General features: G+C 36.9%; 1 protein-coding gene across 4 annotated transcripts in view; it reads right to left on the bottom strand.

The window, feature by feature from the left end:
- UBXN7 (UBX domain protein 7) overlaps positions 1 to 24,483 on the bottom strand; it is a 70,746-nt gene that overhangs the window by 40,614 nt on the left and 5,649 nt on the right. For all 4 annotated transcript variants that reach the window (XM_082393299.1, XM_082393296.1, XM_082393297.1 and 1 more), the window contains 4 exons: positions 10,219 to 10,366; positions 7,470 to 7,537; positions 1,347 to 1,412; positions 1 to 113 (listed from right to left, as the gene is read on the bottom strand). In XM_082393299.1, the coding sequence (XP_082249425.1) occupies positions 1 to 113; positions 1,347 to 1,412; positions 7,470 to 7,537; positions 10,219 to 10,366 (395 nt within the window). The remainder of the gene's footprint in view (positions 114 to 1,346; positions 1,413 to 7,469; positions 7,538 to 10,218; positions 10,367 to 24,483) is intronic.

The following is a 24,483-nucleotide window of genomic DNA, read 5'->3' on the forward strand; positions in this document are numbered from 1 at the left end:
TGTTTCAAAGCTGCCTTTATGCATCAAATCAATGGGTGGCCGGAACAGATCTGCAAGGGTAGTTAGTTTCTTGTCTATTGCTCCTCCATTTCTTAATTCCTGTTCTTGCCGAACTGCAACACAGGAGGATGAGAAAGTTTCAATTAGCCATAAAATAAAAGTCATGAATCTTGCAATTAAAAAAAAATGTATCAGTTGCAAGAACTAACGAACAATGTGCTTGACCTCAAATGCAAATGCAAAGATCTAAGGCTGACTCTGAAAAAAAATACAAAGTCAGGTGGGGAGGGAGTCTTAAGACTTGGTGCTCTCTATCCAAAGGTAAGGATAAAAGTGGAAATTATGTAAGAGTCGCTTATTCAAAATATTTCCTTCACATACTCAAAACTAACTTTAGCACAGGAGAAAACTTTCATCTTCATTTATCTATTTCTGAAACTCATCCTAATTTATCTAGCTACATTCTAGTTGTTTCTAGCTACATTCCCAATCTTGAAAGATTATGGCAGTGAGAGAGAATGACTACTGCTGTCATCTTCTCCTGGAAGGGCACAGGATTCCCTGGATGACCTGAGTCAGTCTGGATTCCATGTCAACTCTCAAGTTACAAGACCTATCTGTGCTTCAATGAGCTCATTATAAATTATTACAAAATCAAATATGGTTCAAGAGTTTCTCATATATTCTCTAAACATAACTGTCTTTTCTCTAGGATCCCATTGCTAAATCAGTATTAAGTCCACTAAAAGGAGAAGGCCAAGACTCTCATTCTTATTCAACAGAAAGATATAAACCTATTCCAAACAACTGTTGCCAAAATGTTAATAGTGGCTGCTTTGGGTAGTATGGCCTTTTCTTCTTCTATTTTCCAATCCCTACAATAACCATTTTCATTGTGGTCATTCCTTTAATTGACATATATCAGGATCCTCAGGAAAATCATTTTATTTTATTATAGTCAGCATTTAAGTGCTCATTCAGAAACAGATTAAGTTTGTAAATTACCATATTTCTCACATTATATCCATCTCTCTTATTCTTCTATAACCAAGTAGGTTGGAATCTGGAACAATTCAGCTCAAGGGGGAGTTAATAACAATCACAGACTGAATTCATAATTTAGTTTTTAAATAAGATGAATCCTCAAAGTTATTAGGCCTAATATTAATCATCTTCTTAAGAAAAAAAATTATATAAAACAAACTAGGATCTTGACCTGAAGGGGAGTGTGTGGGTGCTTTTCCACCTTGCGGTTTTAATCTGTGGGAGAGGAGACGGGGGAGAAAGACAATGAGAGAGGGAGAGGGCGGGAAAAAGAGATGATAAACTGGTTCATAGATACTTACTAGTTTCAGTTTGGAAATCCCGGAAACCATCAAATATTGAACGTGCAGGCCGTCGTCTTTTAGGAGCTATAGGAGGAAAAAATGGAATTGATACAAAAAGTTAAACATTAATTTTGTAACAATTCTAAAAATGTCCTTATCTATAGCAATTTCTTATTTTAAGACACTCAGATTCATAATGGTGCCCTCCTTCAAAATATAAAATACTTCAAAAACCTTCAAGGCATTCATATATAATTAACCATCTTCAGCCCAATCATATTTTACAAAAAAGAAAATTAAGGCCCAGTTAAAAAACTTGGCCAAACTTGTGTAAAAAGATAGGAAGAAAGATTTTGAGGATGACTTCCCATGGCGATGAAGCTACACACATGCTGCAAATACATAATTCAGGTCAGCCTAAATGATCTGCCTACCCTTTAGTATAATACTTGAGTAAGTTCTAAACCATAATATTTAAGAACTACCTCTTAGTAAGTGGATACACATGCAGAATTATAAACACCAAAAAACTAATTTTGGAGGAAAAATTTTTCCTACAGTTACAGAGAAATGAACAGAACCAACGTCCTTTGATACCTTTGTATAGCGCCTATTACCCAGTCCTTAAGTATTGTACAGATAAAGCTGAAAAAGCAATCATCAAAATGTTATCTTCCTCTATGTTCTTAAACATAAAAATTTTACCAGGTCTTAAATGGGAAAAGAATCTGAAAAAGAATAGGTATATGTATTACCGAATTACTTTGCTGTACACCTGAAACTAACACAACACTGTAAACCAACTATACTCCAATAAAAAAAAAAAAGTTATGTCATTTATATACATTACAGTAAATAAGGACATTTAATGATTCTTTCAATATGGGTAACAGTTATTCAGTTGGTTTATGGCAAGCCCCAGGAGCACTGTCAGCATGTAACCAGAACAATGCTACACATTAACAGATGATGATTGCATAGTAAGATTAGACAGAAACTATAAAAGTCCCCCATCCCATGTCAAAGCATCTTTCCCAACAGCCTGTGTTTGCCATTAAATAGGGTAATTCTTTTAAGCTAAGAATTACTGAGTAAAAAACAAAACAAAAAAATAACAAAAGAATGCAGAACCATATGTTAAAAAAATCCCACATTTGCTTAAAGCATTATCAGGTCAGTATATCATTTATGCACATATGTGTATCAGTATTTATATTAAAGAATCAATATTATCTCTAGGAAAAGGAAATTTGGTAAAAATCAGAGACTTCCATATTTTAGCTTTGTACTGAATTTCAAAATTTAAATTGAATTTTACATATAAATTGTTTTATTTAAATAAATTATATAAATTATTAATTTTAAATTTTATTATTTAAACTTTTAAAATTTAAATACTGCATTATTTTTCCTCCCTCCCTTTATAAACAAGAAGCAAGAAATGTTATTCTTTTCAATCTTGGAACTATTTTTAATCAAGAGTCAAGAGTCATGTATCTTAAATGTACATGTTTCCAGCAGCAATAATATTTTTTTTAACATCTTTATTGGAGTATAATTGCTTTACAATGGTGTGTTAGTTTCTGCTTTATAACAAAGTGAATCAGTTATACATATACATATGTTCCCATATGTCTTCCCTCTTGCATCTCCCTCCCTCCCACCCTCCCTATCCCACCCCTCTAGGTGGTCACAAAGCACCGAGCTGATCTCCCTGTGCTATGTGGTTGCTTCCCACTAGCTACCTATTTTACGTTTGGTAGTGTATATATGTCCATGCCGCTCTCTCACTTTGTCACAGCTTACCCTTCCCCCTCCCCATATCCTCAAGTCCATTCTCTAGAAGGTCTGTGTCTTTATTCCCGTCTCACCACTAGGTTCTTCATGACCTTTTTTTTTTTTCTTAGACTCCATATATATGTGTTAGCATACTGTATTTGTTTTTCTCTTTCTGACTTACTTCACTCTGTATGACAGACTCTAACTCCATCCACCTCACTACAAATAACTCAATTTTGTTTCTTTTTATGGCTGAGTAATATTCCATTGTATATATGTAGCAGCAATAATATTAACTGCTCAAATAATGCTTTCTTAAAACTCATTATCAGATATTATTTAACCATAACAATTAAGAAAGTAAGGTTATCTCAGGATAAGACATAAAACAGCTGCCTAAGAAAGCATATTATTATTGGGGAGGTAGTACATAGTACATAAAAGGTACTTTTCTTCTACTTTTAAACTGCCAAAGGCAGGCCAGTCAATATCTACATTCTTCACACACACACACACACACACACACACACACACACACTCTCTCTCTCTCACTCCCCGCCCCCACCCCACCCCCCCAATTTAGCCCTTCTCTATTATACACTTGATCTCCTGGAGATTCATACTAGCTCCTCTTACTGCTAGCTTTCCAACCACTCTCTTTTATTTCTTGGGCTCGTGACCTGCTCCCATTTGTTTCCCCCTTATATACCCTAAGTCTAACCAAGAATCTCTCCTCAAGCCACAACACCTCTAGCTCTAGGATCATTATTACTCCTGCCTGCCTCCTCAATATGTGGTTTCCTCACTCTTCCAAACCATATGCTATAAGTAAACATCAGTCCTCTGTACTCTCACTCCACTGCCCACGTAATAGGAGTGCTGGTCACTGAGGTCAAAGAGACTAAGCTACAAAGAGCTAAAAGAGATTCAAAAAGGAGCCTCATAGTCAGAATAGGGGAGGAACAGAGAACAAAAATTTAACGAGCAGAGCGGCACTGTTTCACATTTTCACAAATCTCTGTTAATAACTGGTATAAGAGAAGACACCTGAATTTTTAGATCTGCTTCTGCATTCAATCTGCTGCTATTCCTTTAGTTCATGTATACGAAGAAAGTTAAAATTCAACTTCACACAGACATGTAGTTGTAAAAGGGAAGAGTATTTTAATAGTGTTTTAAGATAATTGTGAACATTCTCCCCTGCTACCACACCAAAGCTCAACCAGTGGTAATTTCTTAAAGGTTGGTTGCAACATGGAATCTGAAATCTTATCAATGAACTTTTCATACTCTGCTCCATTAAAATCCATTGGTCTTATGTGGTAGGCAGGCTCTGTGATGGCTCCTGATTATCCCTATCTCCCGGGATTCATAACCTGTGTGTGAACATCTTGAGTATGGGCAGGATCAAACAGAATGTGGCAGAGGTGATGGGATGTCACTTCCAACAGTTAGGTTAGAAAAAGATAGTGGCTGGAGCTCTAGTGGTGCAATCTGTTAGCGCATGGTACTTATACAAAAAGATAGTGGCTTCCATCCATCCTGGGCTGCCCTCTCTGGCTCTCTCATTTGCTCTGCAGTAAGGAACTGATGTCTCCAGCCAACCAGCAGCCACGTGAGTAAACTAAGATCTTCCTCTAGTCACGCTCTGAGATGATTGTAGCCCTGGCTGACACCTTGATTATACCCTGTGAGAGACCCCAAACAGAGGCACTCAACTAAGCCACACCTGGATTCCTGACCCACAGAAATGGTGATACAACAAATGTTTGTTGCTTCAGGAAGCTAAATTTTGAAGCGATCTGTTAAACAGCAATAGATATATAATCTATATTGCATACATAGATACTTACATATAGATCCGAATAGATCTTTCACCCATGCACAATTTTGTAATATTGTGCTTTGGTCATTTGAAAATACTTGTTCACTGAGTCATGCAAATATTCCAAATACTGACCATTTCATCATACGATATTAAAAAAAAAAATCACCAACTGTTAATGTCACTGCTAACCTCATCAGAAAGCCTTTAAGTACTGGGAAGCTATCAAGCTCACAATCATGCACATAAACTTTCTAAAATTCTAAGTTCTGCCTGAAAGCCTTTTTTTCTTTTCTTAAATCACTGGCAACAAATAATGTCAGTTGTTTGCCTTAAAGCAGTTAACAGGCTTTGTTCACATTCAAGAAAATGTTTGCCAAATGCTTAAGTCTAAATAACTATAGTTTGTCAGTAATCTTTCAAGAAAAATGTTCCATAAAAAAAGCAGCTAGTTTTGCTTTCAACTCAAACTGTACAAGTGTTTCACCTTAAAGTAACCAGAGTACTTCAGTATGCAGAAGTGCTTTATGCACACATCCTATTTCATCAAACAGAATAGTTTAAAAATGTGGATCTAGAGCAAATGAAATTAATTTTTATTGCTTTTGCTTTTTTTTTTTTTTTAAACTGCACGTGTGTGTCAGTGAAGAATTCAACAAATAGTAGCAGTTTGGTGCCACTGTCCTGATTCAATTAAGATGCAGCAGTATGACCCATCACTGCTTCTGAATTATCAGCCCAAATGTCAATACAGTGAAAAAGGCAAATAACTTGTTAGTATTATTATGAAAACAGTTTTGATCTTACAGACCCACTAAAAGGGCATCAGGGACTCCCAGACCACACTTTGAGAATCACACTTTAAATCAATACTATCCCTGGGACTTCCCTGGTGGTCCAGTGGTTAAGACTCCGCTCTCCCAATGCAGAGAACCTGGGTTTGATCCCTGGTCAAGGAACTAAGATCCCACATACCGCCACTAGAGAGCCCGTGCGCCACAACTACTAAGCCTGCATGCTCTAGAGCCTGCACGCCACACAAAGACCCAGCGCAGCCAAAATTATTTATTTATTTATTTATTTATTTAAAAATCGATACTATCCCAAAGAAGAAAATAGTTCTCCAAAAACCTTTTCAAAGTTATAATAAGGTCTAATAATGAAAGTTAGGACTGACTCCCTAACTGTATAAAGTCATTCTCACCCCCCTCACCAAACCAGATGTAGAAGGAAGAAAGTGGAGTTTCAAATGGGGACTCTTTTGCCTCTGTTAAACAGTAAAATAGCACAGAACCCATTTGCTGTAGTCTTCCCCACTCAAAGATCTTGCCTTTATTCCTTGCAATAAAGGAAAGATAAAGCTTCCAAGGGCATTCCTCAGCTCCAAAATCTGTAACATTTATATGAAAAAAAAAAAACATGAACAATGCTTTATTACCTCTGGTATATTAAAGGCACAATGACTAGCTAAATTGAACAGTTCAGAAAGCACACATTATATTTCAACCATATCGTTTTCTTCCTCCCATCTTTATTTCTGAATCTGGAAAGTATATTCTTTATTCCTTTCCACAGTAAACTCCAAAGCTGCCAAGTTAAAAATCAACCTTAAAACTCTCAACTAAGTTGCTTTTTCAAATCAAAAGATATGGTTTATGTAATTTTCTTCATCCTTTTCTTACAATTTATTTCTTCTTTATTTTAGTTTACCTACAAAACTTTTTATAGGCCTATTTCTCTGCACTGCTGTTCTCAATATATACAATATACATTTCTATGTCTCTGTCTACCCAACCAAACCATAACTTTATCTGCTGGGTTCTTTTTTTTTTTTGCCCATGCCGCATGACATGTGGGATCTTAGTTCCCCAGCCAGGGATTGAACCCGTGCCCATTGCACTGGAAACGCAGAGTCTTAACCGCTGGACCGCCAGGGAAGTCCCCTATCTTCTGTTTTTTAATATACCTATTAATGACTAAAATATCTGGCTCACAAAAGGTAAATAAGTGCTTATTAAAATAAAACTATAAATTTTCTTTAAATTTGATTAAATGTTCCATTTTCTACTATCTTCTCTATGCACCCCAGACTGATACCACAATTTTTTGCATGGATTAGGGATTACTTCCTCCTTTTTTCAATACAAGAACAGCACTTCTAGAAACTAAAAAAGAGTGAAGGTACAGCATATCAAGACAGTAAGGATATGGCAGTCAAGTGGGTACCCAAAAAACAAAAAATAATCATAGTCTTTTATCTAATGATAGATTTGTTTCCATTTTAAGGCAGCAGTTCTTTTTGCTTATTTTCCTCCTTTTGGCCTTTTGCAACAACTATCAACTTTTTAATCTGGCTCACTCCTCGGAAAGAGCCAACTGTGCAACTTTCCTGAGGGGAGTACAGAATTACAAGATAAGAATCAACTCTACTTGAAGTAACAATCTCTGAGCAAGCCTTCATATCTTTTGATAGCTTCATTAAAATCCTGAAGACAACAGTAAAGTCAAATAAAGCTAAGGAAAAAAGGTAAACTTACCACCAAACAAAGGTTCTGGTTCCACCAAGATTTCCTGCTTTTGAGGAATTGGGGCACGGACTTCCTCTCTATTAAAAAAAAAAAAAAAAGTGGGAAAATATCCAAATGAAAACTGTTTTCTGCTACCTATTCTTACTGTAACTATTGTGTACATATTCAAATTAACAAATAAAATGAACAACAGATTTAGTGACTTTTAGGAACCACATTAAATTATGATAAATGATTGTCAGATGATTTCCATATAGAGATGAACTGGAATAAAGTACCTGGCATAGATAGTGCAAATGGGTTTATAAAGAAAGAGAACAAACAGAAAAATAAAAAATATTTCTCCTTTCCTCTAAGTTCCCTGCCCTAAATTCTTCAGAAAAAAAAGAAGATAGGAAATTTACAAACACACACACACACAAAATTCAGGCAAAAAATTAATGGAAAATATGAGCTTAATAAAAGCAATACTACATCAACACTATATCAAATAATAGATAATTAAATCACAGATATATTAAAATAAGCTTAAACAGGTAGTTAATTTTATGCTAGTTATGAAGTTGGCTAACAAAGGTAGTACCATTGGATTACTTATTAAATAGACACTAACATATATAAAACAGAAAAAATACTCTTTTAAAAGCTAAAAACTCTTCAAAGTTTGCCTCCAGAGGGTTTACTAATAATCCATCTCTTCCAGTGAACAATACTCATTTAAAATATGCTGTAAAAATGGTGTGTATCCCTTTATATATCAGTTTAATTATTTTAGTTTTAACTCAGATACGAAACTCTGCTGATTAATGCTCATAGCAAGTGAGAGTAAGTTTCAAATTTAATATGCTCCCCTTATAATAAATATTAATTTACATTAGGCCTAATGTTTTTCATTCAGGTGTTTCTAATAGTAATAACTGAGCTTAAGGCCCTGTTTTTGACACCTAAAAGTTGAAACTTCAAAATATACTTTATTTAATACAGTATCAATACTCATTTGTCAACAAAAACTAACATTCTGTAATCAAAGAACAACTAGTTAGAAAAAGAAATCTACAGTAAGCCAAATGAGTGAAGGATAAAGGATAATTCAAAATTATGTTAAGCACTCTTTCCTACTGGATTTCAGTCACTGCTCACATACAGAACTGCAATACTCTAAAGAAACAGACAATGCGTCTCTAAGAGGAAGCTCTATTAAATCTCTTTCACCAAAGAGAAATAGGCCATTATCTTAGCAAAACTAAAAACTTCTAACACATCTTTTACCTGAATAGATCTTTCCATTATTGGTATAATTCACTTTACAGTGTGTGTGTGTGTGTGTGTGTGTGTGTGTGTGTGTATACAAAGTTATCTCAATCTAAGGCAATTTAATTACTCAAGAAACAAGCCTTAATCTGATGAAATACATCAATTAGGGTGATGGCTTAATTAGTAGTCCCTATACAGAAAGACTTGATTACTACATGTTTGAGGTCATCTATTCCAAGATTGCTAGCTACCCAACAAAATGGAAGAATGGAACAGAAGGTGAACTGTAAAGAAAGAAAATTATAGTTTAGGAAGTAGGTGACACTATCAAATGTTAATCAATTAGTAACACAAATAATCTAAGTCAAATTATAATGTAACTCAGCAGGAAAAGACATTCATTAATCAAAACTATTTTTAAGTACAATTAAGAAAACATGTTTTAAACAGTGAGGACTGATATGTCCCCCCAAATCAGCTATGAATACCTGTTATTCAAGTGAATGTAAACTAAATCATGTTTTCATATTGATTTCCATTAAAGATTTGAGTTACGTTGGTGGAGAATGGGCTATCAAACTTGAAATACACAGTCAACATCGATAGGAAAAAACTTATATAAAATATAAATAATAACCTCTAGAGTTCACACTTTGTGGGGAAACAATATTACTCTAGGATCTGGAACTAGATTAAAAAAAAAGAGGCAATCATGTCCTGAATGTTTATTTGGCTTTTTAAATCTAATTTAGTAAAAATAAAATCCATGTTTTTGCCTATTCCTATTTAAGGGGATTCTTCTTATTTAGTATCTCATGTTGTAAACACTGAAGAGTTATAAATGGCTATGAGTATTAAAGTCTTATTTAAGGATGTTTGAAATTTTGACTCAAAAATCAATGTTTTTCATTCGAGTAGCATTCATCTCTCATATTTTCCAAAGACTACTAGAATTTTGCCTAACAGATATTCATTTCAAACTCTCACTGGTATCAAATGTAAAGGGCAGAAAATACCAAATGTATTTATCATCTGTTACTATCCTCTATATATTACAGTTCTATATGCTGAAGGTGCCTCTAAAGATTAGCGACATGTAGTTATTTAAGGCATAAATTTTTCTTCAAAAATTTTTCATGACAACTCAAAACTTTCCTGGGACAATGTAGGAAAATCCAGAATTGGGAAATCTGAGCTTTATTGGGCTTTCCTTCCATATCTGCTACTTAATTGTTGTATAGCTTGGGGAAATGGCTATCCTTCTGCTTCCTCTGTAAAATGTGGATAATAATGCCAGCCTATAGGGTTCTTCTGAGGATTAAATAATGGACTTGACAGTGTTGTACAGAACTTAAAGCATATAAGTATAAAAATTTTCACCTGACACTTTCAGATGCTTTCAACTTTTAATTTGTTCAAAACAGAGAATTAACCTAACATGTAAAAATGTAACTGCTCAATTTTGGCAGGGGGTAGCTCCCAATAATAAATAATAAATTCATACTCTGTGTGTGGTCTGACAGTGGAGACACTTGCTGAACTGGTACTTGGCTCTTCAGCGATTCCTCCACCATCCAAAAACATAGTGACTGCCATCTCCAGATTATTGTTGCAGGCTTCAAGCATATGTTTCCCTACACTTTCACTTGCACCTGAAATAGTATAAAAACAAGAAAAAAGTTTAAAAAAAGACACCTTCTTACATTCAGTTCACATTAGACTACAGAATTCCCAAGCGAATAGTACTTTTCCCTCTTTAGAATGAATGATTTTTAAAACAAAAACTGTTTACTTCTATGCTTGTTGGCTGATTACTGTGAAATATACAGAGCTAGAAAAGAAAGCAGCAGCATTAAAAATAGTAGTCTTCCTTCATAATAAAACAAAAACTAAATAAAGCATTTATTTGCCATTTCTTTATATGGGCCGACTATATATTTGTTAACAAACTGAAAAATAAAATGAAAGACTATACTCTAGAAAGTTAGAAATACTTTGTTAGAAAGAATGCATTCAGTTACCAATTTCTACTTCTATAAGAAAGGAAACACTTTAATAACAATGGGAGAGAAGGGAGATGGGACTTTTTGCCAAAGATATAACTAAGTCAAAATTTGGTAAGAAATGTCAATCTTCATCATTTAAAACTGGCCCTATCACACACTCACTTGTACAGTAAAGCAAGCATAATCTGTTTGATGCAATGTAAACTGGTGAAGCCCTTTAACAAATCAATTTTATAACATGTATCAAGAAACACAATGATTGTTACTTTCTTGACCCAGTAATTTGGGCATGTGGTCTAAATAAATCTACATAAATCTATATAAAGTCTAAATAAATCTACGTAAATTTAGTCTAAATAAACCTATATAACACACCTGCATAAACATGTCTATACATGTGTCCAGTATAGCTTTAGTTAAAATTGAAAAATTATAGATAACATAAATGTCTAATAGTAGTAGAGTCTAAATTGTAAATCTAGTTGGTGGGACATTTTGTGGGCATTAAAAAGCATCTCAGGTCACAAGAAACTATATTCAATATCCTGTAATAAACCACAATGAAAAAGAAAAAAAAATAAAAAGGGAAAAAAAAAAACCATCTTAGGCTTTCCACTTGGGATGACCTTCCTTCTACCTGAACTGTGTCCCTTAAGAGTCTCCTGCAGTGAAGGCTGTGGGTGTGTGTGTGGTTTTTTGTTTGTTTTTTGTGTTTTTTTTGGTCTGAGAACACCTTTATTTTGCTATTGTTCCTGAAAGACAGTTTCATCACTGGATATTCTTTTTTAAGGCTGACAGCTATTTTCTCTCAGTACACTGAAAATACCATTCCAGTGTCTTCTGTTGTTGCTTCTGCGAAGTAAGTTGCCAGACTAAAGAAAAACATTTTTAGAGCAATCTGTTGTTTCTCTCTAGTTGCTTTTAAGACCTTCTCTGCCTTTGGTCTTCTGCAGTTTCACTCTATTTCCTGGGGCTGATTTTATTTATCCTCCTTGGGATGCACTGGACTTCCACCATAAGGACTGTTTTCTTTTATCAGTTCTGAAAAACTCTCAGACATTTCTATATAAAAATTACCACACAAGCTTTAAATGATACATTAAACAAGATGGACTTAATTGATATTTATAGGACATTCCATCCAAAAACAACAGGATACACTGTCTTCTCAAGTGCTCATGGAACATTCCCCAGGATAGAGCTTATCCTGGGTCACAATTCAAGCCTTGGTAAATTTAAGAAAATTGAAATTGTATCAAGTATCTTTTCCGACCACAACACTATGAGACTAGACATCAATTACAGGAAAAAAATCTGTGGAAAATACAAACACATGGAGGCTAAACAGTGCACTACTAAATAACCAAGAGATCACTGAGGAAATCAAAAAATACCTAGAAACAAATGACAATGAAAACACAACGACCCACAACCTATGGGATGCAGCAAAAGCAGTTCTAAGAGGGAAGTTTATAGCAATACAATCTTACCTCAAGAAACAAGAAACATCTCAAATAAACAACCTAACCTTACACCTAAAGCAATTAGAGAAAAGAAGAACAAAAAACCCCCAAAGGTAGCAGAAGGAAAGAAATCATAAAGATCAGATCAGAAATAAATGAAAAAGAAATGAAGGAAACAACAGCTAAGATCAATAAAACTAAAAGCTGGTTCTTTGAGAAGATAAAATTGATAAACCACTAGCCAGACTCATCAAGAAAAAAAGGGAGAAGACTCAAATCAATAGAATTAGAAGTGAAAAAGGAGAAGTAACAACTGACACTGCAGAAATACAAAAGATCATGAGAGATTACTACAAGCAACTATATGCCAATAAAATGGCCAACCTGGAAGAAAAGGACAAATTCTTAGAAATGCACAACCTTCCGAGACTGGACCAGGAAGAAATAGAAAATATAAACAGACCAATCACAAGGACTGAAATTGAAACTGTGATTACAAATCTTCCAACAAACAAAAGTCCAGGACCAGATGGATTCACAGGCGAATTCTATCAAACATTTAGAGAAGAGCTAACACCTGTCCTTCTCAAACTCTTCCAAAATATAGCACAGGGAGGAACACTCCCAAACTCATTCTACGAGGCCACCATCACCCTGATACCAAAACCAGACAAAGAGGTCACAAAAAAAGAAAACTACAGGCCAATATCACTGATGAACATAGATGCAAAAATCCTCAACAAAATACTAGCAAACAGAATCCAACAGCACATTAAAAGGATCATACACCATGATCAGGTGGGGTTCAACTCAGGAATGCAAGGATTCTTCAATATATGCAAATCAATCAATGTGATAAACCATATTAACAAACTGAAGGAGAAAAACCATATGATCATCTCAACAGATGCAGAAAAAGCTTTCAACAAAATTCAACACCTATTTATGAAAAAACCCTCCAGAAAGTAGGCATAGAGGGAACTTACCTCAACATAATAAAGGCCATATATGACAAACCCACAGCTAACATCGTTCTCAATGGTGAAAAACTGAAACCATTTCCACTAAGATCAGGAACAAGACAAGGCTGCCCACTCTCACCACTATTATTCAATATAGTTTTGGAAGTTTTAGCCATAGCAATCAGAGAAGAAAAAGAAATAAAAGGAATCCAAATCAGAAAAGAAGAAGTAAAACTGTCACTGTTTGCAGATGACATGATACTACACAGAGAATCCCAAAGATGCTACCAGAAAACTCCTAGAGCTAATCAATGAATTTGGTAAAGTAGCAGGATATAAAGTTAATGCACAGAAATCTCTAGCATTCCTATACACTAATGATGAAAAATCTGAAAGAGAAATTAAGGAAACACTCCCATTTACCACTGGAACAAAAAGAATAAAATACCTAAGAATAAACCTAACTAAGGAGACAAAAGACCTGTATGCAGAAAACTATAAGACACTGAGGAAAGAAATTAAAGATGATACAAACAGATGGAGAGATATACCATGTTCTTAGATTGGAAGAATCAACACTGTGAAAATGACTATACTACCCAAAGCAATCTACAGATTCAATGCAATCCCTATCAAACTACTAATGGCATTTTTCAAAGAACTAGAACAAAGAAATTTCACAGTTTGTATGGAAACACAAAAGACTCCGAATAGCCAAAGCAATCTTGAGAAAGAAAAACGGAGCTAGAAGAATCAGGCTCCCTGCCTTCAAACTATACTACAAGGCTACCGTAATCAATAAAGTATGGTACTGGCACAAAAACAGAAATATATATCAATGGAACAGGATAGAAAGCCCAGAGATAAACCCACACGCATATGGTCACCTTATCTTTGATAAAGGAGGCAAGAATATACAATGGAGAAAAGACAGCCTCTTTAATAAGTGGTGCTGGGGAAACTGGACACCTACATATAAAAGAATGAAATTAGAATACTCCCTAAAACCATACACAAAAATAAACTCAAAATGGATTAAAGACCTAATGTAAGGCCAGACACTATAAAACTCTTAGAGGAAAACATAGGCAGAACACTCTATGACATACATCACATCAAGATCCTTTCTGACCCACCTCCTAGAAAAATGTAAATAAAAACAAAAATAAACGAATGGAACCTAATGAAACTTAAAAGCTTTTGCACAGGAAAGGAAACCATAAACAAGATGAAAAGCCAACTCTCAGAATGGGAGAAAATATTTGCAAATGAAGCAACTGACAAAGGATTAATCTCCAAAATATACAGGCAGCTCATGCAGCTCAGTATCAAAAAAAAAAAACCAAACAACCCAATCCAAAAATGGGCAGAAGACCTAAATAGACATTTCTCCAAAGAAGATATACAGATTGCCAACAAACACATGAAAGGATGCTCAACATCACTAATCATTAGAGAGATGCAAATCAAAACTACAATAAGGTATCACCTCACACGGGTCAGAATGGCCATCATCAAAAAATCTACAAACGATAAATGCTGGAGAGGGTGCGGAGAAAAGGGAACCCTCTTGCACTGCTTGTGGGAATGTAAACTGACACAACCACTATGGAGAACAGTATGGAGGTTCCTTAAAAAACTAAAAATAGAACCACCATATGACGCAGCAATCCCACTACTGGGCATACACCCTGAGAAAACCATAATTCAAAAAGAGTCATGTACCACAATGTTCATTGCAGCTCTATTTACAATAGCCAGGACATGGAACCAACCTAAGTGTCCATCTACAGATGATTGGATAAAGATGTGGCACATATATACAATGGAATATTACTCAGCCATAAAAAGAAACGAAATTGAGGTATTTGTAGTGAGGTGGATGGAGTTAGTCTGTCATACAGAGTGAAGTCAGTCAGAAAGAGAAAAACAAATACCATATGCTAACACATATATATGGAATCTAAAAAAAAAAAAACTGTTCTGAAGAACCTAGGGCCAGGACAGGAATAAAGATGCAGACGTAGAGAATGGACTTGAGGACACGGGAAAGGCGAAGGTTAAGCTGGGACGAAGTGAGAGAGTGGCATGGACATATATACACTACCAAATGTAAAAGAGATAGCTAGTGGGAAGCAGCCGCATAGCACAGGGAAATCAGCTCAGTGCTTTGTGACCACCTAGAGGGGTGGGATAGGGAGGGTGGGAGGAAGACGCAAGAAGGAGGAGATATGTGGATATATGTATACATATAGCTGATTCACTTTGTTATACAGCAGAAACTAACACACCACTGTAAAGCAATTATACTCCAATAAAAATGTTAAAAATAAATAAATAAACAAAAATTACCTTACTCCTCCATTCACACTTATGTCCTTCTGGAACTCCAATTAGATGTATGTTAGAACTCTTCATTCTATGCTGTGCCAATTTGTTTTTTACCTGTTCATGAGCTTTTAATTTTAGTTAATTTTTTATAACTAGAAGTTCTGGGGTTTTTGTTTCCTAATCTGCCTGGTCATGTTTCAGAGACCCTTACTTCATACTCATATTTCTTTTCATTTCATCTAATATATTAATCAAACTTACTGGAATTATTAAGACAAAATATAAAATTTCTGCAGTCTCTAGAGGTCACTGTCTCGTTTCTGCTGGCTCTTGCACACTATGCAATGTTTTTTTGTGCACTTTGTGATTTTTTTTTGACTATGATCTTAAGTGGCTTGGAATTTTAATCTGTAGATTTTTGAAGGCTGGGTTGAAGGTACATCCCTCCTAAGAGAAGATAACTTGATAGATTTTGTAAGGTACCTGAAGGCACCACCGAACAGACAATATTTAAAATACATTCTTGGGGCTTCCCTGGTGGCACAGTGGTTAAGAATCCGCCTGCCAATGCAGGGGACACGGGTTCGAGCCCTGGTCCGGGAAGATCCCACATGCCGCGGAGCAACTAAGCCTGTGAGCCACAACTACTGAGCCTGCACTCTAGAAGTTGCTCCCCACAACTACTGAAGCCCTCGCGCCTAGAGCCCGTGCTCCACAAGAGAAGCCACCGCAATGAGAAGCCTGTGCACCGCAACGAAGAGTAGCCCCCACTTGCCGCAACTAGAGAAAGCCTGTGAGCAGCAACGAAGACCCAACGCAGACAAAAATAATAAAGTAAATACTAAATGTTAGTTCTTAAAAAAGTTTTTTTTAAATAAAATAAAATACATTCTTGACTTGAAGTTTTATGAAACCACATGGGAAATGTGACCCTGTAAGGACCCTTGTTATAAATTCTCAGAGAAGATTTCTCCTGCCACTCCCCAAATGCCAAGGTCCCAGCTTCATGTATGGGAGGGTTCTCCTTTCAGATTCCTCTCCTTAGGAAGGCTGCAAGCTTGTTTCCTGTGCCCTCTGACGCCATCAAAAGAGAAGTTCAAAGCCATCCAGTTAGGGCAGCTTCAACGAGGGTGAAAGCTTACTTAAAACCTTGCTAACATCTCATTTCCAATTTCATTTCATTTTTAGCTTCTGAATATTCTTTACTTTCTCACCAGCCCAATGATACATTTTATGAGATTTTTAAAAATATTTTATTCAGGATTTTCCTTCTCACTTGGGAGGGTTACTCATGGTATCTCTCTAGTTTAGTCCTACTGCCAGAAATGAACTGCTGACTCTACTCTTAATATCTTTCATTTGTTTTCTTCTCTCTACTATTATCTCTAAGGCTTTAAATCAAGTCCTTAATTCTTCTTACCTGGATTACTACAATAGGCTCCTAACTGATGATCATTCTATCTTCCACCTTGCTGCTGAAGTTATGTTCCAAGATACAAGTGTGATTATCACACACAAATACAAACACACACACACAGTTTAAATTCTTTAATGGCTCTCTGACACCCACAGTATAAATTCCAAAGTTCTTATGATCTGGCAAGTCCTCTGTGATCAGACCTCAGCTTATCTCTCTGGCTTTTCCTCTTCTCTTCTCCGTCCTATGCAATTCAGTACAGTCACACCAAATTACACACTTGGAAAGCCCTTATTCTCCTTATCTCCCCCTTCGTCTAGTTCATGCATGCTCAAGAATCACCATAAGTGTTACTTTTTTCAATTCCTGTGCTAAGCATTCTCTACACTACCTCCTCCCCACTCCCACCACTGGGATACTCTTCTATTACATACATGGACATACTACTAAGCAGTAAATACTTGTTTACTTTCTAGCTCCTCCAAAAGAGCAGGAGCTTCTTGAACACAGGGGTTGATTTTTTTCTTGGTACCCTAGCATCTAACGTCATGTTCGCTTGCATGTGATCAATATCTAATGAACTGACTTAAAACTATCTCATAGTACTTCAGTTAACCAGTTAGTACACTGGGGAAAGAAAGGCCAGACTTCAGCCAAAACAACCCTTCTATATCCTTTGAATTTTTTTCCTCTTGGCTGCGCCACACGTTTGTGGGATCATAGTTCCCCGACCAGGGATTGAATCCCGGCCCTGGCAGTGAAAGCGCCGAGTCCTAACCACTGGACCACCAGGGAATTCCCCTATCCTTTGAATTTTAAACCGCATATATTTATATTTTAAATTTCATTTACAAAGCAATATGGTTACACTGTGGAAATCACAAATAGCAAATGGGTATTTAGGATAAATGAACTTAAGATAAAATGTCCAGTGAAAGCATCACATACAAATTTTAAATGTGCTGTATCTCAAACAACATAAAGTGAAAATCACATGCTCCAAAAAACTGTTAGATGATACTGAGCAGCTACAGCTTTGTCAGAAAGCTGACAAAGAGATATCTAAATGCTAGTAAAAAACAAAAAAAGAACAAAATTATTTCATGGAACATGACTGGAAAAAAGCATTAATATACAATATTGTGATTTAATGTTAAATCAATAAATAACATTATAAAAAAGCATCAATCATTTCACTTAAATCTCTAGAAATTTACATATTTATGTCAGTCAAAAATCTTTTTTGGGAACTGGACAAATACAGAATTGCCTTTTATTTGGGGTGTGCCTTATATCTGGGTATATATGGTAATTTAAGTTACATAGGGCCAGGGATGTTTTTTCTTTAAAAGGGCTTCATATATTACTCAAAATTGAGAAACTTTCCTCCACTATTCTCTCTTCAACTGCAAACAGCCCATCAGTCAACCAACAAATCCTACAGCTTCCATCTAATTAACAACACCCCTATCCATACTGTTCTATGTTCACTGCTATACTCTTTGTTCAGGCCTTCAACATCTCTTACATGAACTATCACATTTCTTTGCTCTTGGTCATGCTCCTATTGATATACCTTCTATATTGCAAAAGAATGTAAATTTGATTATCTCCCCTGTTTCAACAGTTCTGCACTGCTGACTGGAAAACTTTTCATCTCTCTTGAGCTGCACACAAGACTTGGCCCTTATAAACCGCTCCTATTTTATACCCTTCTGCTTTCATCTCACCTCTGTACCATTCCCTCCAGATGCAGGTGTTTTTGTAACCTAGGCAGATCACTTGGTGGTACTTTACAATGCCATGCCTCTCTCTGTATGATATGGAGAGTGACAGCAGTAAAATCAGTCCCCTCATTCTTCTTCTCGTTTTTTTTTTTTTTTATTTATTTTTGGCTGCGTTGGGGTTGGGTCCTCGTTGCTGCATGCGGGCTTTCTCTAGTTGCTGTGCATGGGCTTCTCATTGCAGTGGCTTCTCTCTCCAGATCACGGGCTCTAGGTGTGCGGGCTTCAGCAGTTGTGGCGCACGGGCTCAGCTGCTCTGCAGCATGTGGGATCTTCCCGGACCAGGGCTTGAACCCGTGTCCCCTGCATTGGCAGGCGGATTCTTAACCACTGCACCACCAGGGAAATCCCAGTCCCCTCATTTTTCTTGACAACACACCAAATACCCACCTGTTAAGTTGTGGACCTTCCCCCTCTCTCCTCACCCTAAAGTAGATACAGGAATAGATACTACTTTTCCACAGGGCCTTATCTCTATCCTTGTCTCTGCTAGCTCTTCTACCTTACAGACTTTAAAAACTCACTGAACTGGCCAGTTCTCACTCTTCTCAAGCCAGTTCTCTCTCCATAAGTCCTCAGTCAAGCTGAACCAAAAGTTCTCAAATTCTATACTATATATAAAATAAGCAACAAGGTCCTACTGTATAGCGTAAGGAACTATATTCAATATCTTGTAATAAACTATAATGGAAAAGAATAAGAAAAAGAATATATATATATGTATGTATAACTGAATCACTTTGCTGTACACCAGAAACTAACCCAACATTGTAAAAACTAACTATACTTCAATAAAAATAAAATAATTAAAAAAAAAAATGTTCTCAAGTTCTAGTATATACAGACTTATATTCTCACCATTAGGAAACACTTTAAAAAAGTGAAGTCTCGGACTTCCCTGGTGGTGCAGTGGTTAAGGATCCGCCTGCCAATGCAGGGGACATGGGTCCGAGCCCTGGTCCGGGAAGATCCCACATGCCGCGGAGCAACTAAGCCCAGGTGCCACAACCACTGAGCCTGCACTCTAGAGGCCACAAGCCACAACTACTGAGCCCGCGTGCCACAACTACTAAGTCCATGCGCCTAGAGCATGTGCTCTGCAACAAAAGAAGCCACCACAATGAGAAGCCCGTGCACAGCAACGAAGAGTAGCCCCTGCTTGCCGCAACTAGAGAAGGCCCGCACGCAGCAACAAAGACCCAACACAGCCAAAAAAAAAAAAAAAGTGAAATCTCAAAATAAAAACAAATTCAACTTTTTGAGGGAAAGGAGGAGTTCAAATATCCCAGTAGCCAACTGTATGTTAGGTAATTAAATACAAACTCTTGGGGCAAAAACAGTACAAATTTGATGAAAACTTTCTATATCATTACTCATAAAACCTGAGGCTTTGTTTCAGTGTTTTTCTAATATTTTTACACTGTCTAGTTATACTGGTTACATTACTATATTTCTTAAATGCTAGTCTAAAAGTTCAGTGTCTATTGTACTCCACCATTTTAATTTATCTACACAGCAGCTTCTGAAAATTAAAAGGTTCCTGTATGTAAACTACTCTGGCTGCTTATTCCAGCAAGAGATGCATGAACTATTATCTTTGCCACATAATAAACCCTAAAACTAGCCTCTGAATGACATCTACTGATCTTTTTCTTTTCAGAGAATTAAATGGCTGAGTTTATACCATTTTGGCTCTTGTCTCTCTAGGTGCTCACCACACTGCACTAAAGCACCACAAAAGGCACAAAGAACATGCTGGGACTTCCCTGGTGGCGCAGTGGTTAAGACTCCGTGCACTCCCAATGCAGGGGGCCCAGGTTCAATCCCTGGCCGGGAAACTAGATCCCACGTGCATGCCACAACTAAGAGTTCACATGCCACAACTAAGGAGCCCATGTGCTGCAACAAAGGAGCCAGCGAGCCACAACTAAGGAGCCCATGTGCTGCAACTGAGGAGCTCGCCTGCTGCAACTAAGACCTAGTACAACCAAATAAATATTAAAAAAAAAAAAAAAGAACATGCTGATGGGGGATCGAAACTCCCTTCTGCTATAATAGCAACCAATCCCGGCTGCTTCACTCCTTTTGAAATTTGTTCATAAGGAAATTCAACTTAAAAATGACCACTGCTGGGAATTCCCTGGCAGTCCAGTGGTTAGGACTTGGCCCTTTCACTGCAAGGGCCTGGGTTCAATCCCTGGTGGGGGAACTAAGATCCTGCAAGTGGCCCCCAAAAAAAAGAGCTGATGTAGAAACACAGGAAAATGTAATAAAAGTATAGGTGAGTATTTCAGAGATCCACTGAACTACAGATTAAAATAGAATTTAGTAAAAGGGATTATACCGAGAATGACTTTAAGACAAAAATAAAGCTATAATAAAGAAATAATAACTGTGATATTTTGGGGGGCAGAAGGTGTCAACACTCGAGGCTCAGAATTGCTTTTTTTAACATCTTTATTGGAGTATAATTGCTTTACAATGGTGTGTTAGTTTCTGCTGTATAACAAAGTGAGAACTGCCATTCTTATCTATAATCCTCACTTAACCATTTAGTGCTAGAATCTAAACTACAGACAGCATATCATATATCTTTTGACAATCTGACAGGATAACTTCCATCACTGGAGCTTGTCAGTATAGTGACCTAAGAGCTTTCCATAAAAGGGGTCTCTACTTACGAGATTTTTTAAAAAAGAAGCACATGCTAAATTCTGGCAAGACTGAAGAAGGCAGTATTAGAGAGGGCCCCAAGAAGCAAAGTACACCATTCACTTTCTTAAATAAAGCCAAATTATCTGAGCCATCTGTGCTTGTATAATCAGGCATTCTTAGTTTATCACTTGTTGTATCACTTAGTGTATCTTTTTTTTTTTTAAATGTAGATCCTGCCCCCACTCCAATTGGAAGGGTCTGGGTAGGGCCCAGGAATATGCCATTTTTTAAAACATTTATTTATTTATTTGGTTGCGCTGGGTCTTAGTTGCAGCAGGAGGGCTCCTTAGTTGTGGTTTGTGGGCTCCTTTGTTATGGCTCACCGGCTCCTGAGTTGCGGCACACGGGCTCCTTAGTTGTGGCATGTGAACTCTTAGTTGCAGCATGCATGTGGGATCTAGTTCCCTGACCAGGGATCGAACCCGGACCCCTTGCATTGGGAGCACAGAGTCTTAACCACTGCGCCACCAGGGAGGTCCCAAGTGTATCGTTTTAGAAACAGAAGATAACTGAAGGATAATTAAAGGTTCCAGTGGTTCTCAATGTCAGGAAGTAGTAGAGACATCTAGAAATGTGAGACACCATTTTTGGTGTTTCATGATTAGGGGATGGGAGCACTACTGGCATTTAGTGGAGAGAAGCCAGGGGTGCCTTAGTAGGTTGGAAAATGTCTCCCCTCCCCTAAAGACTTCTCACACCTTCATTTCAGACTTCTGGCCTCCAGAACTGAGAGAATAACTGTGTTAAGCACTGCAGTTTGTGGTAATTTGTTACAGCAGCCACAGGAAACTCATACAAGCGCTAAATCTTCTGCAAGGAACGGAACAGTCCTACAGAACAAGAAACTGTCCTAGCCAAAATGCCAACAACACTTCCACTTAGCTAAACAGAGGAATAGAAGGTTAACTGAGAGGGCAAAGGAAAAGTAAGGAGGGCTAAATGATATAGAGGACAGGAACAGTGATAAACAAATTTAAACAAGTTACAAGTTTTACCTATATACTTAGAGGTAATAACAATTTTTGATGAGTCAGCCATAAAAAAATTTGAAATTCTCTCTTATTATATTCAGAATGAAGAACAAATCTTTTTTAAAAGGGGGAGGGGGGCCTTTAAAAGAAACTTGCAGATTTAAACTACCTGTAAACCTGTTCATGGGCTTATTTTGAGGTCTCAATATTATAGGTAGCAGCAGGATAGCTTAATCTAACCCAGTGTCTTAGTTTGTTCGGGCTGCTCTAACAAAACTACCATAGACTGGGTGGCTTAAACAACGAACATTTATCTCTCACAGTTCTGGAGGTTGGGAAGTCAAAGATCAGGCTCCAGCAGATTTGGTGTGTGGTGCAGGCCCACTTCCTGGTTGATAAGACAGTTGTCTTTTCCGTGTGTACTCACATGGAGGAAGGGGCCAGATAGCTCTCTGGGGTCTCCTTTTAAGTATACTAATCACATTCATAAGGACTCCACCCTCATGACCTAACCACCTCCCAAAGGCCCCACCTCCTAATACCATCACACTGGGGGCTCAGGATTTCAAAATATGAATTTTGGGAAGGACACAAAAATTCAGTCCATAACACCCCATAATCCATATCTATGGCAGAAGTCCCACTTTACTGTTTCTCACCACATGCACTTTTTATTTATCCATTACCTTTTCTTCCATCTGCTTTAGCTTGCTAATGGCACCAAAGGCATTAACCCAGCTTGTGGCACCCAATTTATCAGTGGCCATCTCCTTGCTGCTGCCTCTTAGTTCACACTCTTTCTCCTTTAATAACTTCATATAGAAAATAGCCCCAAACCTGTAATGCAGTCTATGTTTCCACCACAGCTGGAAAGAAGAATCAAGAGACATTTCAAACTTTAGTAGTCCTTTATACCTATTCTCTACACTATTTTCAATGCCAAAAGAACAGTCTCTTCACTATTATCAAGGAACCTAAGTATGGTAGTCACAGAGATTTTTTTTAAAAAGAAAAAAAATCCCTCTACAGACCCTTTCTTGCCCCACAGGGATAGAGCACAGAAATGACAGGGACACAAAGTGGTTACTTTTTGGTTCTACACTTCCCCTAGAAATGATAATAAAGCCAGCCAGACTATCCACCAAGGAAATGAGAGTCGGTGACAGTTGCAAGAAGTAAGATCAAAGTTCAACCTCCTCACTGGTCTCCCATCCTGGAGTTTTTAAGTATTGAGGAATAGAAAATATTTTTTAAAATATTTATATACAAGCACTATGGAGAACACTATGGAAGTTCCTTAAAAAACTAAAAATAGAACTACCATATGATCCAGCAATTCCACTCCTGGGCATATATCCGGATAAAACCATAATTTGAAAGGATACATGCACCCCACTGTTCATTGCAGCACTATTGACAATAGCCAAGACAGGGAAGCAACCTAAATGTCCATAAACAGAGGAACGGATAAAGAAAATGTGGTATATATACACAATGGAATATTACTCAGCCATAAAAAAGGATGAAATAATGCCATTTGCAGCAACATGGATGGACCTAGAGATTACATACCAAGTGAAGTAAGTCAGACAGAGAAAGACAAAATGCAAAATGGTGTATGTATCAATAGTAACTTAGGAAAATAGTATGACATTTTTTAAAGTTACACACCTATCATATGATCCCACTCCTAACTATTTATCCAAAGGAAATGAAAACATACATTCACACACTTGTACACTAATGTTTTTGGCAGCTTTATTTATAATCTCCCAAACAAGAAACAACAAAATTATCCATTCATTTAATGAATGGATAAACAAATTGTAGTATATCCATACAATGGTATATTATTCACCAATAAAAAGGAACTACTCATACCACAACATCATGAATGAATCTCAAATGCAGTATGCTAAGTAAAAGAAGCCAGACTCAAAAGAAGCCTGACTACATACTGTGATTCCATTTATATGACATTCTGGAAAAGAAAAACAATAGACAAAAAGATTAGGCTACAGGTGAGAGGAGGGACTGACTACAAAGGGACAGGGGGAAATTTTTGAGGATAGAACTGTCCTGCATCTTGGGGACTTCCCTGGTGGTGCAGTGGTTAAGAA

Source organism: Balaenoptera borealis (assembly GCF_965194805.1).
Source record: "Balaenoptera borealis genome assembly, chromosome: 5".
NCBI classification, from domain to species: domain Eukaryota; kingdom Metazoa; phylum Chordata; class Mammalia; order Artiodactyla; family Balaenopteridae; genus Balaenoptera; species Balaenoptera borealis.